This window comes from Plectropomus leopardus, chromosome 16 (assembly GCF_026936395.1).
Source record: "Plectropomus leopardus strain MGB_pleo_1.0 chromosome 16, ASM2693639v1, whole genome shotgun sequence".
Lineage (NCBI taxonomy): Eukaryota > Metazoa > Chordata > Actinopteri > Perciformes > Serranidae > Plectropomus > Plectropomus leopardus.
In genome coordinates, this window is record NC_142191.1 from 31,429,642 (window position 1) to 31,446,408 (window position 16,767).

General features: G+C 39.5%; 1 protein-coding gene across 1 annotated transcript; it reads left to right on the forward strand.

Annotated features, from left to right (window-relative positions):
* Positions 1-778: 778 nt before the first annotated feature.
* On the forward strand, positions 779-13,192 carry mcm9 (minichromosome maintenance 9 homologous recombination repair factor). Its single transcript, XM_042503479.2, has 15 exons — positions 779-1,165; positions 2,739-2,927; positions 3,217-3,379; positions 3,638-3,744; positions 3,936-4,142; positions 4,231-4,312; positions 4,429-4,629; positions 4,715-4,840; positions 5,208-5,327; positions 6,614-6,788; positions 7,894-8,096; positions 8,185-8,388; positions 9,040-9,122; positions 10,494-10,639; positions 11,304-13,192. Exons 2-15 carry the CDS (start codon positions 2,763-2,765, stop codon positions 13,012-13,014), a joined length of 3,693 nt encoding a protein of 1,230 aa, XP_042359413.2. The 5' UTR covers positions 779-1,165; positions 2,739-2,762; the 3' UTR covers positions 13,015-13,192.
* The last annotated feature ends 3,575 nt before the right edge of the window (positions 13,193-16,767 follow it).

The following is a 16,767-nucleotide window of genomic DNA, read 5'->3' on the forward strand; positions in this document are numbered from 1 at the left end:
AGTAGCCGACGACCTCGCGGTGCTATCTGCTGGGGACAAGCTGCTATCGCATGTGCATTATTCCTGTTTACGCACCTCAATATTTATATAAGAAATATATAGATATCTTCTCAAATTATTAAGCACAATAAAACAGAATGATTACAATCACTCGTATTCTAAAATTTGGGCAGCGGGTGTCTGTATTTTCAAAAATAATCTCATAGGTGATGTTTATATTGTGTTATTATGTTTTTTTAAGGGGTACAAATCAAAGAATCATTTTGACAACTATTATTTAACCCTTAGGGACTGTTTGATGCATTTTGCAGGCTTTTAACTCTTGATTTTTTAAAATAATTTTGGATGTGTTCATGCACAGGGCATACCTTTTACATATAATATGATATTTTTATTGCCTTTGCATTTTGTGTGCAGAGGCGTAAGAATGTGAGTATTTGACACTGCACAAAAAAAGTATCAATCAATGTTGCTGCAAATCATTGACATATCCCAGGCTGGTATTTAAAAAAATATACTTAGAAAGTAGTATGCTGAAAATTATTAATTGTTGTGTTTTTTCCCCATCTAAAACTATTGTGGCATCACGACAAAACCTGACATAAAAGAAGTTAAAATTCTGAAAATGAATTAATATTTTATATTTTTATATTGGTAAATTTTGAAAAGCGCATTGTGTGAGCAGAGCGCTTGGAGTGTGTTTAATATTAAAGTGGACTCTACGGGTTCACTTCGTGCTTCTTTAATGAATTTTAATAATAAGGGTTTTTTGTAGGTTTTAAGGTTGTAGAAAACAAAATAATCAGACAACTCAGCCACAGACATACGTGCTGTTTTTTCTTTTTCATATGATGTAGCAGGTATGACCCGCCCCACTCTGGTTTATTCTGCCTCTTATTGGCCTACCTTGATTACAACACTAACCAATCCTAGTGCAGTAGAGTAAACTCTTAAAGAGCTCTGACCAATCCTAGTCCTCTTGCCTAAACCTAACTAAGCCAATCAACGAAGATAACAGGTACTAGCCAATCAGAGGCAGAGTAGGGCGGGTTCAGGCGGGTTTAGCAGGAAGTGCTGCATGCCCGCGCATTCTAAGCGTACAAGACTTGTTTACATCGGCGTAGGAGACTAATGTGTCCCACAAACACTGGCATTGTAAAATACGGTATGTTAAACCTTTCTGTTTATATTATAACAATGTTTCAGTCACTAAGGTAAAGTGTTGATACGACAAAGAGACTGTATGACAAACCTGAGGACGGTTAACTAACGTTACAGTCACTCCGCACAGCTGCTGTAACACCAGCTGTCCTCATTAAAACTGCGCACTGCACCTTCTTCTCATCAGAGACAGCAGGTTAGGTGCGCATTATCCATGTTTTACCGTTTGTCTCGGAAAAGTTGCATAATTCACTTTCTATAAATGTGTGTGAGCCTGCCCCTGTACACAAACAAACGCTGCTGTGTGTTTGAAACATGTGCTAATAAACCACAGCAGGTATTTCACTGTCATGCATGTTCAAACATACATTAAAGTGATATACTGTATAGCCCCGGTTATCATATGCTGCTGACTTAATATAAAGTCACTGATGTTCTCTGAACAGCAGTTACAATAGTGTTGTACCCAGTGCCTTAGAAATACTATTTTTATCAATATATTACTGCATGACCTGCAGCAGATTCAGCATTTTAACATTATACTATCAATAAAAATGCTGCATCTTACATGAGTCCATGACAAGTTTTGTTGTCAATTAGAGATACTTGTAAGTATATATACAGTAGGTACTGGCAGTAAATGTATTTGGTTACCTTGCACAGCTGAAACCTTTTCACTCCCCTCTCACTGGAGAAAAAAGACGTTGGAAAAAAAAAACAAAAAACAAAACAAGGAAAAAAATGTCTCAAATTCATTGTGAAGATTTGCTACTTTTCTGTGTCGTACTTAGATAAACCGAATATGTTGGCAGGGTAATTAGATAAAGCTTGATGGGCATTTCTATATTTTACTGATAAATTATTAACTGGTTAATCAAGAAAATATCCAAGGGACCAATGGATAGTATACAATAATATTTAATTTATATTTAATTTAGTTTTTTTAAACCCTTTGAAACCAGGGCAAATTGGTTTGATTTCTTTCAAAAACACGGGACAAGGCCACAAGCAGCTTAACATTACATGGCCCAAAAATTAGCAAGGAAAAGGGGGAAAAAATTAAAGACAAAAATACACGAGAAAATGACCCCCACCCCCACCCCAAAACATGCAGAAAATAAAATAATATATATATTTTTTTGTCACATCATTACTAATGTATAAGTAAATATAATGATTAGAAATATAAAATGAGCAAAAAAAAGTAAAACACAAAATCAAACAAGACAATTAATTAAAAAGTGCTGAAAATGTATGTACAGTATAACGCACACATATATATATTATTATATATATATTAACATAACATATAACATATTTTATTTATTTCATAAAAATTCTTTCTGTTACATAATTTAAATATAAAACCATTTTAATAATATAGTTTTTCGGACAATACCACAACCACCTTTTTATTTTTTGATAGGTTTTAATAAAAGTAAAGAGTAAAATAAAATAGAAAATGGTTGAAAACTTGGTTGAGCTGATTTGACATTTAGAATGTATTTTAACTCCACTGAATATAATATTTGTATGCTCTCACGGTATATAATTTATGTTAATTGTTATTCTTCCAGGGGTTTCCATCACATCACATCAGTATGTTGATAAGCCAGGATCAGGAGGCCCTGATTGGCCGTGTGTTCGAGACCTACCTGACAGAGCATCATCATGAGGACATCTTCCAGCTTATTGCAGATCCTATGGAAGAGACCCATCGGCCTGTTGTCGTTAACGCCATGACTCTGTTTGAAGCCAATATGGAGGTAATGTCACAATTCAAAACACTATATTCCCAATAAACAAAAATGAGTCAGTGCCCTTGAGACCTGAAGATCTGTTTCATTTAAGTCAGGTGATAAAGTTAAAATCTGTGTAATATTAATTGGCATATTTTTTATATATAACATCGACAAGTTGCCATTTCTGGAAAAAAAAAGAAAAAAGAGAACTTGTGTGTGTGTGTGTGTGTGTGTGTGTGTGTGTGTGTGTGTGTGTGTGTGTGTGTGTGTGTGTGTGTGTGTGTGTGTGTGTGTATTTTCTCTGTGTTCACAGGTTGGAGACTATTTCAACACCTTTCCCAATGAAGTCCTGGCCATATTTGATAAAGTGTTACAGAGAACAGCTGTGGAGTTATCAGAGAGATCCTCTCCCATTCACAGCACAGGACAGAGAGCTAAAGAGAGGATGACACACACTCTGCACACCCGCATTACAGGTCAGACATCCAGCTGGGAGGGACAGGCAGATGTTGCTAAGAAACTACATTGCGAGAACTAATAGTATCTCAGACTGTCATGCACATGAAGTTTCTAGTCTCTTCTGCCCTTAAATATCATCACTTTCGGGCTCAGTAATAGTCTATGTGCTCACCTACTAAATACTTTAATAGCTGTCAAGCTGTTGGTTTTAATGGATAAACCATCATCCTTTTAAATGGGCTCTTTCCAAAGTGTTTTTACATGTGTGTGTCCAGGTCTGCCAGTGTGTCCAGAGCTGACCAGAGACACCATTCCCAGGTCCAGAGACGTAGGACACTTCCTGTCCGTCACTGGCACTGTCATACGCACCAGTGTTGCCAAGGTACACAGAATGCTGTAAAAATGACAGACACACATGCAAAATCAAAATCGTGAAGTTTGCTGACACTCTGCCCTTCAGCTGCTGCTGCACAGAGATTCTCATACTACAAATATGCAAAATCACTTCCTGCACAATATCTTTATTTTTGGTTTTGAGTTTCTTCTTTTTCAATCCCTCTCCTTCTCTCACAGGTTCTAGAATATGAGCGGGATTACATGTGCACAAAGTGTCGTCACGTTTTCACGATGCAGGCAGATTTCGATCAGTTCTACACGTTTGTCGCCCCGGCGTCCTGTCCCAATCCTGACGGCTGTAACTCGTACAAGTTCAGCTGTCTGTCAGGAGGATCGGAGCCGGCTGCCTGCAGGGACTTCCAGGAGATCAAGATACAGGAGCAGGTAAGACACTTATTCATGTGGTTTCTGATTAAAACCAGCATCTGTGGATTGTTCTTCAAGTCTGTTTAAATCTTGCCCTCCCTCACAGGTGCAGAGGCTGTCGGTGGGCAGTGTTCCTCGTTCCATGGTGGTGGTTCTGGAGGATGACCTTGTTGACAGCTGTAAATCTGGTATTGTTGCAGCATGATGGTTGATGGTTGAAAACACTGCATTGTGGAAGCAGCGTGCAGTGCTCATGCTGTAGCTTTCTTTGATTATGGTCTGTGTGCACGGTGTGCTCCTGTAGGAGATGATGTAACCGTGTATGGGGTGATGTGTCAGCGCTGGAAGCCCTTCTACGACGGCACCCGCTGCGACGTGGAGCTGGTCCTCAAAGCCAACAACATCGAGGTGAACAACCAGCAGGCTGCTGCCGCTCTGCTCATGAAGGATGTTCAGAGAGAGTTTGAGGACTTCTGGGAAAGTTACAGACTCGATCCCATAGCTGGTATGAAGCAATCTGCCTCATGAAATCGAACATTCTCCTGTGCTTTTCTGCCTGTTTTATTTAAACATCGTTCTCTCTTCTGTAGGGAGGAACCACATCCTGTTGAGCCTGTGCCCGCAGGTGTTTGGCATGTATGTGATTAAGCTGGCAGTTGCCATGGTGTTGGCTGGCGGCGTGCAGAGAATAGATTCTTCTGGAACTAAGATCAGAGGTATCCCTCATGTTTCTTATGGGTTTAAATTAAGCAGCTGTAAAGGAGGGAACTGATATCTCAGTTTTTATGTTCTAGATGCCAGAAGGTGTAATAATAATAATAACTTAATAAGATCGATAAGTGATATTTGGAACCAATATTCATTTATGATAAAAATGAAAATCTTTCTGTCAAAATTTAGAATTAGTCAGATAAGTCAGATTTGCCCCTTGAGACTGACAACCAATCCAAAAACAGCAAGTGACACTCTGAATCTGTGGCCATGACGATGTGGAAACGATCACAGATGTCTACAGTGCTTTTTTGTAGTTGTTGTTCTGTGTGTAATGCTGTGTCACTGTGGAGCTGATGTTGTCCTCTCCAGGCGAGTGTCACATGTTGCTGGTTGGTGACCCCGGCACAGGGAAGTCTCAGTTCCTCAAGTATGCAGCAAAGATCATCCCTCGTTCTGTCCTCACAGCCGGGATTGGATCAACAAGTGCAGGTAGTACCCCTCAGCTCTCTGCTGAAAGGAGTTTGTTTTCCCGAGTAATGACCAAATGAGGCCTCATATACCATTTTCTTTCTTTTCTGAGCCCACTAGGTGGCGCTCTTGGTTTTAAAGAAAAGGAATGGCAATTGTAGGTGCTTTCAACTCTTTGTTGAACAGAGAGCGCCATCTAGTGGGCTTAGAAAAGAACAAAAATGGGTGAAGAGGCTTCATTTGGCCATCACTAGTTGTCACTGCCTCAGAGCTTTATGTTCTCACAGAAACAGTTTTATATGAACTCATCCTCTTAGTTAACTGATTAACTACTTAAGCAAATCACTCATTTCACCTTAAAGCCACCGATAAGCAGCCAATGATCCTCCTGTTCAGTGTGCTAATGAATCATGGATGAACTGGGCATCTGTCCCAAATAGCCTAAGAGTAGCATGGAAAAACACACACCGAAGAATCTTTGCGGTTATTTCAAATTGGCCCCAGTCATGCCACGATTTGAAATAGAATAAAATATCTTTACTGGCAGATGAATACATTAAAAGTCATTTGTATCACCTGAGCAGGGCTTAAATAGATCAAAAGGACATCAGATAAAATAAAATGAATAGATAGTAAAAATATAACAAATAGTGTTAAGATATAGCACACATGCATGCATGCATACACACACACACACACACACCAGAGCACACACATACACAGTACAGAGAGTTTTGCGAGGAGTGCTGAGCTGCTGCATGTATCGTGCCACCATCTTGTGGTATGTTTTAGTATATAACACCTTGTTTTTTTTTTTTCTTCCAAGAATCCACAACCTATGAATTTATAAATTTCAGCCTTGAATTTTATCATAATATTCCTCATTTTATAGTGGAAACATTTTGGCTATAATAACCTTATACTAAAAATTATGGCCCTTCAAAACTTGATTTAAAAAGATCTCAGGGGGCTGCAATATTATCAAAAACTTATACTGATATCATGGGAAATAAAATTGGAAAAATTTAATAAATACAAAATACAAAAAAAGCACAATTAGGTCTCTCTTGCAGGAAACACCTCTAACCCAGAGCCTAATCTTGTATGTTCATGTTCCCTGTGTGTGCCCCACCAAAACTAATAATTGCTTCTTCGAGCAAACAGCTGCACGGGCTAAAATCTGTGTAAATAGGGACAGTGGCCTGGAAATTCATTTGCATGGTCTCAGATGTAAAGCTCACCCCTTCAAAACACGAAAGTGCTTTTGGATTTTTGACAGTTAACATGCCTGACGTGATGTGTTGAAGGACTGACGGTGGCAGCGGTGAAAGATGGAGGGGACTGGCACCTGGAGGCCGGAGCTCTGGTCCTGTCAGACGGCGGTTTGTGCTGCATCGACGAGTTCAACAGCATCAAGGAGCACGACCGCATCAGCATCCATGAAGCCATGGAGCAGCAGTCTATCAGTGTGGCCAAAGCCGGGTGAGACTCATGTACACACGTCTTTAACACCTGGATTGACATTTGGTTTCCTGTGCTGCCTTTCAATATCATTTAAACCTCTCAGACCTGAAAAAATTGGTTTGATTTCTTTTTAAACCGAGGGGAAAATAACAAACAACTTGGCAAGAAACGTCCTGAAAACTGCAAAAATTTAGTAAAAGGTGATAAGGGGAGGAATTATTTAATATTGTCACAAAACTGGGGGAAAATGTACAGAAATCTATATTTATAATTCTTTTGATTAGATATTTAAAATATTGTTACAGAAAAACATCTTGTTGTTTTTTTGATTTTTATTTATTTAGTTATTCTCCTTTTTTGGGGGGGTAATTTTCTCGTAAATTTTTACTAATTTCTGTCTAATTTTGTAGCCATCTTGTTAAATGGCTCATCGCCTTCCTCCCATTTTTTTGAAAGAAATCAAGCCAAATTGTTCAGGTGTGAAAGCGTTAATTGTGCTGGGTCTGAAAATCTGCTTTCTTGCCTCTCCTCTCAGACATTGATCCGATCTGATCAGCATTGACCGGTTTGACAGATCAATGATGCACCCTGCAACACAAACTCCACAAACTTTCAGTCTGCCTTTGCTGCAATCACAGACCTGCAGAAACCTCTGAATTTAGAGAGGGGGCACAGAATTATAAAAAAGGGACACACAGGCAAGAAAAAAAAAGAAAGCTAACATGAGTGGCAAACATTCACCTCTGAGCTGTTAAGTAGTCCCAACTAATTTTTGTTTTAAGTTCAATAATTTTCAGTGTGTGCAAATAAAATAATGTTGGAAATAATTTTATTTCATTTTTTAAAATTCAACAAGCAGTTTGTTGAATTTAACAGAGAGCAGCAGAAAGGCAGAACTGACTTAATATCTGTCTGTTAATCACAAGTAACATTGTGATATTTAACATTGTTGTTGCATATTTACCTCATATCATGCAGCCCAAATGGTAATACTGAAGAGCCGACTACCGCCAATTCTGTTTTTTAAAATGGATCCTTTTGACAAAAAACAGAGAAAAAGATGATCAACACTAAGGTTCTCTTTTCTGTTTATTCTGTGTCCAACTCTAACTCCTCTTTATAGTATAGTGTGCAAGCTGAACACTCGAACCACCATCCTGGCAGCTGCTAACCCTAAAGGCCGGTACGATCCCAATGAGCCGCTGTCTGTGAACGTAGCTCTGGCCAGCCCTCTGCTCAGTCGCTTCGACCTAGTTCTGGTGCTGCTGGACACCAGAAACGCAGAGTGGGACAACATCATCTCCTCTTTTATTCTGGAGGACAGAGGTACAGGATGTTTTAACTTCTGAAATAAAATGCTAAAAGCAAAAAAAAAAAAAGAAATAATTATGATAATTGTGTGATGTCTCTTGAGGACTGCCTGCTGAGTGCGGCAGCCTGTGGTCCATGGAGAAGATGAAGGCTTACTTCAGTGTGATTAAAGGCCTGCAGCCGCAGGTATCCGAGGACGCCAACAGCATCCTGACTCGTTACTACCAGCTGCAGAGACAGAGCGACGGACGCAACGCTGCCCGCACCACCATCCGCATGCTGGAGAGTCTCAGCAGACTGGCTGAAGGTGAGGACACAATTTTGACTTCATTTCAATTCAGTCATTCAGAAACCTCTTTTTATTGAATTTTCAGTATATAAAGCATAAACCCTCCAAAATGGACTGTACCTATTCCATAGACAGTGACAGTACTTCCCCTCCTCCTGCCATTTTCAAATTAGTTAATTATCATTTTTAAAATCAGTTAAAATCTTGAGCTGGTTATTGAGTTGACCTCAGCCATTGATGCAGATTCATAGGTTTCTGTCAGTTCTGTGGTCTACTCGCATGTTTTTGTACCCCATAGTACACAACACAAGTCTAAAATGTTCATATAAGTCTCAATATAAAACATTCGTACAACTTGTCCATTGTAGGGTCAGGCCCAAACGTCTGGCCCTGAAATGTTCGATGACAGCTTCTTCTGCCTCACAAAGGTTTTATAGGGAATCAGTGACATAGTGTTAGGCAGGAGGGAGATGACAGAGTTTGTAATGTAGTGTGATGCGGCAGAAACCACTGCTACATTCATGTTGGTTCACCATTTAAAAATAACACTTTTTCAATGAAAGTTTATTTCTTTAAATGTAGCAATTTCTTCAGGTAAAAAAAAGCTAATCAATGGAACTGTGTAAATATCTGAAAGCACTCACACAGAGTTGTGTTTTAATGTTGCAGCTCACGCCAGGCTCATGTACAGAGAGACAGTGACCATAGAGGACGCCGTCATGGCCGTCTCAGTCATGGAGTGCTCCATGCAGGTAAGAAGAACACTACTCTGATACAAGAATAACCAAAAAAAGATTTTCCCCTTGTTGTTTTGTTTGCTTCTTATAAGGAAAGTTCACTCCAAGCATGCATCTGTGCAGTCAGAGATGTAAACATTTTGTTTGTTTATTTTGTTTGGCTTTTAATTTTATGGTATACCATATTGCCAAGATATATTTATTTATATGTAATATCTGTTACAGTTGAAAACCCTAATAAACACAAGAAAAACATCAACCCTTTGAAACCTGGATTAACATCAATTTCTTCTGTTACCTGAGGACGCCTTCCACATGTGTTTAAAGCTTTGAGCCCTGAGCAAAAGGATTTCTTTTGAAAACCTCACTAAAAAGGCAGTGAGCAACATGGCAAGAGATGTCCCGCAAAATTTAAGAAATTAAGAAAATAAAATCTGACAAGAAAATTAACTGAAAATTAGTTGTTTTTTTTAAAAAAAAAAAAAAAAGAGGCCGAAGAGAAAAACACACACACACAGAAAAATATAAGAAAATAATTATTTAATTGTAAAAAAAATAAATTCACTCCATATTTATTTATAAAGCAGATTTTAAAAACAACAGTTGACCAAAGTGTTGTACAATCCAAAAAAGAAAAAAGAAAAGCAGTGACAGTAGAGAGAAGCCATGTTCCTGTCCACCAGTAGAGGACAGACAGCTGCTTCTGCTCAGTAGAAATGCTGAATGACTTTATTTTCATCTAATTGTGATATGTTCCAACGCTGACACATTAGTGACCATTAACCCTTTGAAACCTAAATCAACATCAGTCTTCTTGTGCTGTATTCAGAAACTTTGTAGAGAGTATTTAACCCTTTGAAACCTGGGCAAATTGCTTTGATTTCTTTCAAAAACACAGGGAGAAGTAATGAGCAACTTGGCAAAAATGTTCTGAATATGCCCTTAAAAAATGAGCCGAAAAATACTTCTTTTACTAGAAGATTATCGCAAAAAATAAAGAGAAAATATCCAGGAAGCTGTATTATTAGTAATATAATTCTATGTTTAGTAATTACTCTGCTGAAAAAAGAAATTTCTCTGGATTTTCAGGATTCTTTTGCATTATTTTTTTGGTTTGTTTTTGTTTTTTCTTTTCTGCTTTGCTTTTTTGAGGGGGTAATTTTCTTGTACCTTTTAACTCATTTCTGGCTGTTTTTGGGACATGTCTTGTTGCCTCCTCTTCATATTTTTTTTTTAAATTTAAAGCAATTTGCTCAGGTTTCAAAGAGTTATCATTTATTCATCTTGGTCGTGACCCATGTCCCAGTATGCGGGACAGTTTCCAGGAGTAACTGCAACCTGTGATTCTGCAGCAGTCTGTAACTATACGCTGCACTCCTCTTTCAGGGCGGCGCTCTGCTGGGAAATGTAAACGCTTTACTCACGTCATTCCCCGATGACCCTGGTCAGCAGTATCAGACTCAGTGTCAGGTACTGCTGGAAGGACTCAACCTGCCGCTGCTCCTCCAAAAGGAGATGGACAGATTAGCCATGTGAGTAACTGTGTGATCATTTGATGAGTCTCAGTTAAAGTGCTGAAATTGGGTTACACTTCCACTGTTACGCGCATTTCAGCACGTAAAGGAACACCGAACACCCCAAGTGATCATTTGTATGTCAATGACTCACCCAGTGTTACACTGAATTTCTGAAGAAAACTTTGTTTTTCTCACATCTCCCCGTAAAGAGAGAATCTGAAAAAGGAGGAAATACTTGATGAATTGAAGTAAAGGGTGACTGTGTATAACACCAGTGAGACTATATCAAAATATCAGTTTACAAAACTCTCACGCATCTCATGCAGTATAATCCAGGTCTCATTCATCCGGTCGCATGCTCAGTACTCTCCAAACACATGCATTTTTACAAAAACATTACTATTAAAAACGTGTCACTTTTCCATACTGAACACAGGGGTTCCTGGTCAACCACTGCCTCCATCACTTAGTTTACGTTGTGTGACTTTGGTGACTCCAAACTAATCCTTTGAAAAACCAGAGTCACACATTAACACACGCAAACTGACTGATTGACGATAGCAATTGGCAATAGACCAGAAAATTACTTTTTCTGTCACAGAATTGTACATAGATCAGGGTTGCTAAAGGTATAAAGGTCACACCAAAGCAGTTGACCTGCATTTTCTTTGTTCACCAGGCTGAAGAACAACAGCTCACAGACTTCCCAACATGACCCACCAACTGGAAATCACCAACATCAACACAGAGACCCAAACGCCATCAACAAAACACACTGCCATGACATCACTGCCACCACCACTAACTCCAGTGGTGATGTCACTGATGCTGGCTTAGACTGGTTCAACTCAATCTCTCCGTCACTGTCACCGGATGGTACAGACTCATCCAGGAAACCAAACTCCACTTGGTCAGAACTGTTTTCAGAGACCAAACAGCCAGACTGTCAAAAGAAGAAGGTTACTGTAAATAATGCTGGTTCATCATCAAACTATGGTGGTGTTTCAAATCCTGTTGGAACAATTAGCTCTGCTTCAGAAGAAAAAGAAAACATAAACTCAAAAAGCTCCAGAACTCAAAAGGGCATGAAGCAATCTGAGAGAAAAGAGGATAAAAAACATCCTGAGTCATCAGGGTGTGTGATTCAGAAAGTCTCCAACCTGCAAGACAGAAAATGGGAGCTGGAGCTGAATCAGTGTGACAAACAGGGAGGGCCTGGAGATACTGCAAGTACAAATGTTTTGGATAGAACTTCAGCCTCTGCACTCTCATCAGGTCAGAACAAATCCAAAGTTCAGGATAACCTGTCCTCCGGCAAAGGAATAAGATTTGAGAAGAAAGATAAGAGGGACCAAACTGTGACTAAGAACTATAGTTCTGTGCTGAAGGAGAAGATGGCAGCTGAAGCTGCAACAGGAAAAGAACTGCATGAAAAATTTTCAGGCTTTACATTCAAACCAAGAAAGATGAGACCTTTAGTTCATGACCTTAGTACCAGCTCAGAGATCAGCGCAGAGATCTCCACAGGAAGTACAATCAGTGAACAGAAGCCATTTAGTCACAAAGACTTAGCCACTACACCTACGGACAGAGAGAATAAAGGACAGAACTGGGAGCAAAGTCTTTCAGAGGGCGGCAGGTCTGAAGCCAGTATTTGTCTGACACCAAAAGAGCTGGTTAAGGATGATTTCTCTAAAAAGGGCGAACTGGCAATAAAAAGAACTGTGGGTGGAACAAAGGGAAGTGAAGACTTCTGTGTCACATATTACTTCTGTGAAAATCTGTGTCAAAAGCAAAGAGTCAACTCTGGTGATGAGACTGCAGGAAGTAGTTTTATTTGCAGCACACCTTTAAAACCAACCACCCACACCAATGATCCAGTGCCTTCCAAGTCCACTGTGACCCCCTCAACCCTCGCCAGACTCTCAAAGTTCTCCTTCACCGGTGTGACTGAACCCACGACCACAGATCCCTCAAATGTGAAGAAAAGTCTGCTTCAAAAAGTTGGTGCTGAATGCTCAAGAGATAATTCCAAAGATAAAAACACTCCCCCAGAATACAGTCCCTTAGTTAGGAAGATTCAAACTATAGTCACCACAGACAAAGGGAAAGACATGTTACCCCCACCAGCCACCGAACTCACAAAGCAGACACAGTCTCTTCATGCTGCAAACCACACCAACAGTGTAAAAACAGTGAATGATGGTCCTGCTGACTATCAAAGCTCTTCCAATCTGAAGAAGAGGAAGTGTTTTGAGCTGGGCCCTCCAAAGATCAGTGTTGGTGGCTCCCAGAGTCCGTTCTCTGGACTGTTTGACTCTGTTGACTTCGGTAATGATGTTCTTGACACTGACTGGGACCAGGAGGTTTCAAAGAAAGCCAAAATCTGAAGTCAAAAGCTGCTGTCACAGTGTGTGTGTGTGTGTGTGTGTGTGTGTGTGTGTGTGTGTGTGTGGATAAAAAAGTGTCACAATAATGCGATCATGTTTTGTTGTGGGGCACATCGGTTGAGTTCTTTGCCTGGTGTATGAGTTTTCTGTAGCCTGAAAATAAACCGGGTAAATCGCATGAGAAGTTTGTCAGTCAGTCATTTTCTGTAACCGCTTGTCCTCGTAAGGGTCGCGGGGGGGCTGGAGCCAATCCCAGCTGTCATCGGGCGGAAGGCGGGGTACACCCTGGACAGGTCGCCAGACTAACGCAGGGCCGACACACATACACTGACAACCATACACGCTCACAGTCGCATGAGAAGTTTGAAATCCTTGAATTGCATTTTTCCGCTTTTTTATACCTGGAAAAACTTGAACTTGGCTACAGCAGCTCGAGTTCAGGGAAATTAATTAGCTACATAGTGGCAACATGAGAGGTTACTTTATGTTTTGGTCAAAACCGTATCCGTGTTTTGTCATAAGGAGTCTGGATCCATCTTTATCCAGCTCAGTCGCCAGAAGAAAATGTTGGTAAGGTACGTTTTTGCAAACTACAGATACATTATATTTGAAAGTTTCTGACGTATCATATCAACATTTCATAAGCGACGTAGTGTGATCTGACTTTATCATTGGGAGGTGGATGCCAAACTGAAGACCACTGTTCGAGAGCAACACACAACAAAACCGGTTGTTTTTTAGCGAGTCATTTCTGCTTTTCAGCCACTAAAAAGCTGTTTATGTTAACCCTTTAACACCTGCATCAACAGCAAATTTTGTATTCTGCGTTTAGATGCCTTTTACAAGTATTTAAACCTTTAAAACATGAGCAGATCAGTTTGATTTCTGTAGAAAATATGGGGCTATAGCCAGTAAGCAACTTGGCTAGAAATGTCCCATAAATGACAAAAATAAGTACAAGTTGGTAAGAAAAATTACCTAATATTGCTATTTAATGATGTTTGTAGCACATATTAGGTCATTTTCTTGTTTACCTTGTCTTACTTTTTTGTGCTTATTTTTTTTCAGAAATGTTCTTTTAATATTTTATTCTAATTTCTTGCTAATTTCATACGTTGCTCATTGCCTTCTCCCCATGTTTTTGGAAGACATCAAACCAATTTGCTCAGGTTTCAAGGGGTTAAGGCAGAACATGATCTTTTCCCAACCATAACACAGTGGTTTTTGTGCCTAATGCCATATCCATATGTTAACCGCAGCCTTGTTTAAGCATTAAGTTTCAATGTATCTCCTACATAATAATGTACAAATGTGCAGTATGATTTGCGGACACATACAATAGTAGTGAGCGACATAGCCTTAGAATAACACGATATTTTTGTGATTTGTGATTTTTGTGAATACTTTTGATTAATTAATATATTTTTTTTGTGAAAATACTGAAAAATATTCAATTATTAATGTCATTACACTAGTATTAACATGAAAGATATGGTATTGCAAAGCTCCAGTGTGCATTGCCAACATTTGTTCTGGCTATTGGGTTACTTTATACATCTGACTTAAGTACATTTTCATAAGAATGCAATGTTACAAACCAACTTTATCTAAACTTTTGTAACAGTAGTGGTTGTTGAATAAGTCAGCATTTTCTTATTTCTGTTTCTATTAATATGCCAGGTCTGAACAAAATGTTCAAGTGGTCAGTTTCAATTCTATTCAGATAGACATAATTTCTTGGATGCAAGGTTTTAGCTGTTTTGGTGGCAAAAAAATTAAGCCCAAAAATGACTAAAATGAACTAAAAATCTGGATTTAGTCAATGTCCTCAGGCAGCAGCTAAAGAATTCACTCTGTTCATAGCTCGTTGTTGTCCTCGTAACAAGTAATGTTTCTGACTTGGTTTGAGACTACTTTACACTTATTTCAACATAAAGTGTTGTGTTCTGCAGATCCCACTGTCACGGCTGGTACCAGGACCCAAATGCAACACACAAACCGGTAGGAGTCTTACAGAGTCTTTAATAACAAAGGCAGAATAAATCACAGTTTCAAAAAAGTCCAAAGAGCTGAATGTGAATGCCGGACATTCAGCACGATCCCCGAACCGAATCGAACCGACGATGAGGCTCAGGCAGGAAACCCACCGGGAAAGCGGAGCAGGTGAGCCGCGGAGACCAGCCGATCTCAACCCAGCGGTGGCGGATCTCACGGACGGGCAGGCTCGCTGAATCCCCCCTCTTTTCTGTGACCAGGGATCAGGAGAGCACAGACCGAACTCAGAGTCAGGAGACAGAAGGCAGGTCGGATCACCGGGACAGAGACAGAGCGGGCTGATCAGGGACGAGCAGATTCAGCAACAGGAGGACAGGCATGAACAGAACGCCGGAAAGTCTCGCACGGCTAAAGACAATCTGGAAGTGAGGATGAGACACAGCACAGGTTAAATGCAGGAGCAGGGACTGGCATCAGGTGAATGTGATTACTGAGGAGGGTGCAGACAGGCAGAGGAGGAGACAGGGAAACACCACAGGTGGAGGACATCAGCATGATTAACGGAGAGCTGAGTGAGGTGAAGCAGCAGTGGAGCACATGTGACACCCTCATGATATTCATGAAGATCTTATGTATCAGGAAAGCAAAGGGTTTTTCTACATTTGAGTCATTCACATAGTTTTCAGCATTATTTACGAGCTTTTGATATTTCACCTGATAACCTCTGCCACCACTTTAAATCAATCCGAATTAAAGGACTTATATTGTGGGTAGCTCAAATCATTTAAAACACGTTAAAACTTAAGTATTGTCCATGCTGAGTGGAATTTATTCCACTGTACAGTTGGAAAATCCTTATGATAATAAAGCTGATATTTGTATATCTTGTTCTTTATAGCTGGGGTTATGAGGCCCTCATGAGTAATGTAGCAAATCAACAAACACCACAGCTGTTTGCCACATTGAATTTACAGGATTTCTTTGCATTATTTTTTAAATGAAGGTAAGCATCTACCAGGAGGGGGCAAAGGTTGTCAAATAGTTGTCGGGATCAACATATTTTTCTTCAAATGTATCTATAAAAATAAAAATGTTTACTTTATGTTTTGTTAACTTATATAGGGTGTATTACTCCATATAAAGGGCATTTACTGCAAAAACTAAACTAAAAACTGAACTGTTCCTCATTCTGTAGTAAGTTCACTTTTTGGGAGACATGGTTTCAGCATATTTGGATGCATCAGGAAGTCGGCGTTAGATGCTGTGTCTGTGTGTTCTGTGTGTTTAAGTAATTCCCACTGACAGGACGTGTTGCCTGGAAACCAGTTTCCACAGTGTCATGGAACTTAAGCCCACACTATCACCATTGTGCTGTTGTTGAGTGCATTTACATGGATGTGAATAACCATGGTGTTTAAAAATGTAAACATAAAAGTCTGTTAATGCGAAATCTAAATATGCTAGCTGGATCACTCTGAAAGAAGCTGGGATACACCAATGTGAATAACCAGTGATTTCTCTATGCTGTAAACACCATATGCAACTATATCCCAAATATGATCATAACTGCAATAAGACTTATAAATGGTTTATTCATGTTCATGTAATCTATCCATCTATCCATCTATCCACCTATCTACCAATCTATCCATCTATGCAGCCATGCATGCATTAATCCATCAAAGTTGGCCAAACTTTTTGGATTGTGGGCAATACACAGAAAAATGTAAGGAGTCATAGGGCAAACAATAGTAAATA

Bases quoted from the DNA above. Each gene is read 5' to 3' on its own strand.
- mcm9 (XM_042503479.2), top strand. From the start codon at position 2,763: ATGTTGATAAGCCAGGATCAGGAGGCCCTGATTGGCCGTGTGTTCGAG. The intron at 4,143-4,230 runs GTAAGACACTTA...CCTCCCTCACAG, and splicing joins AGATCAAGATACAGGAGCAG to GTGCAGAGGCTGTCGGTGGG. The intron at 6,789-7,893 runs GTGAGACTCATG...TCCTCTTTATAG, and splicing joins ATCAGTGTGGCCAAAGCCGG to TATAGTGTGCAAGCTGAACA.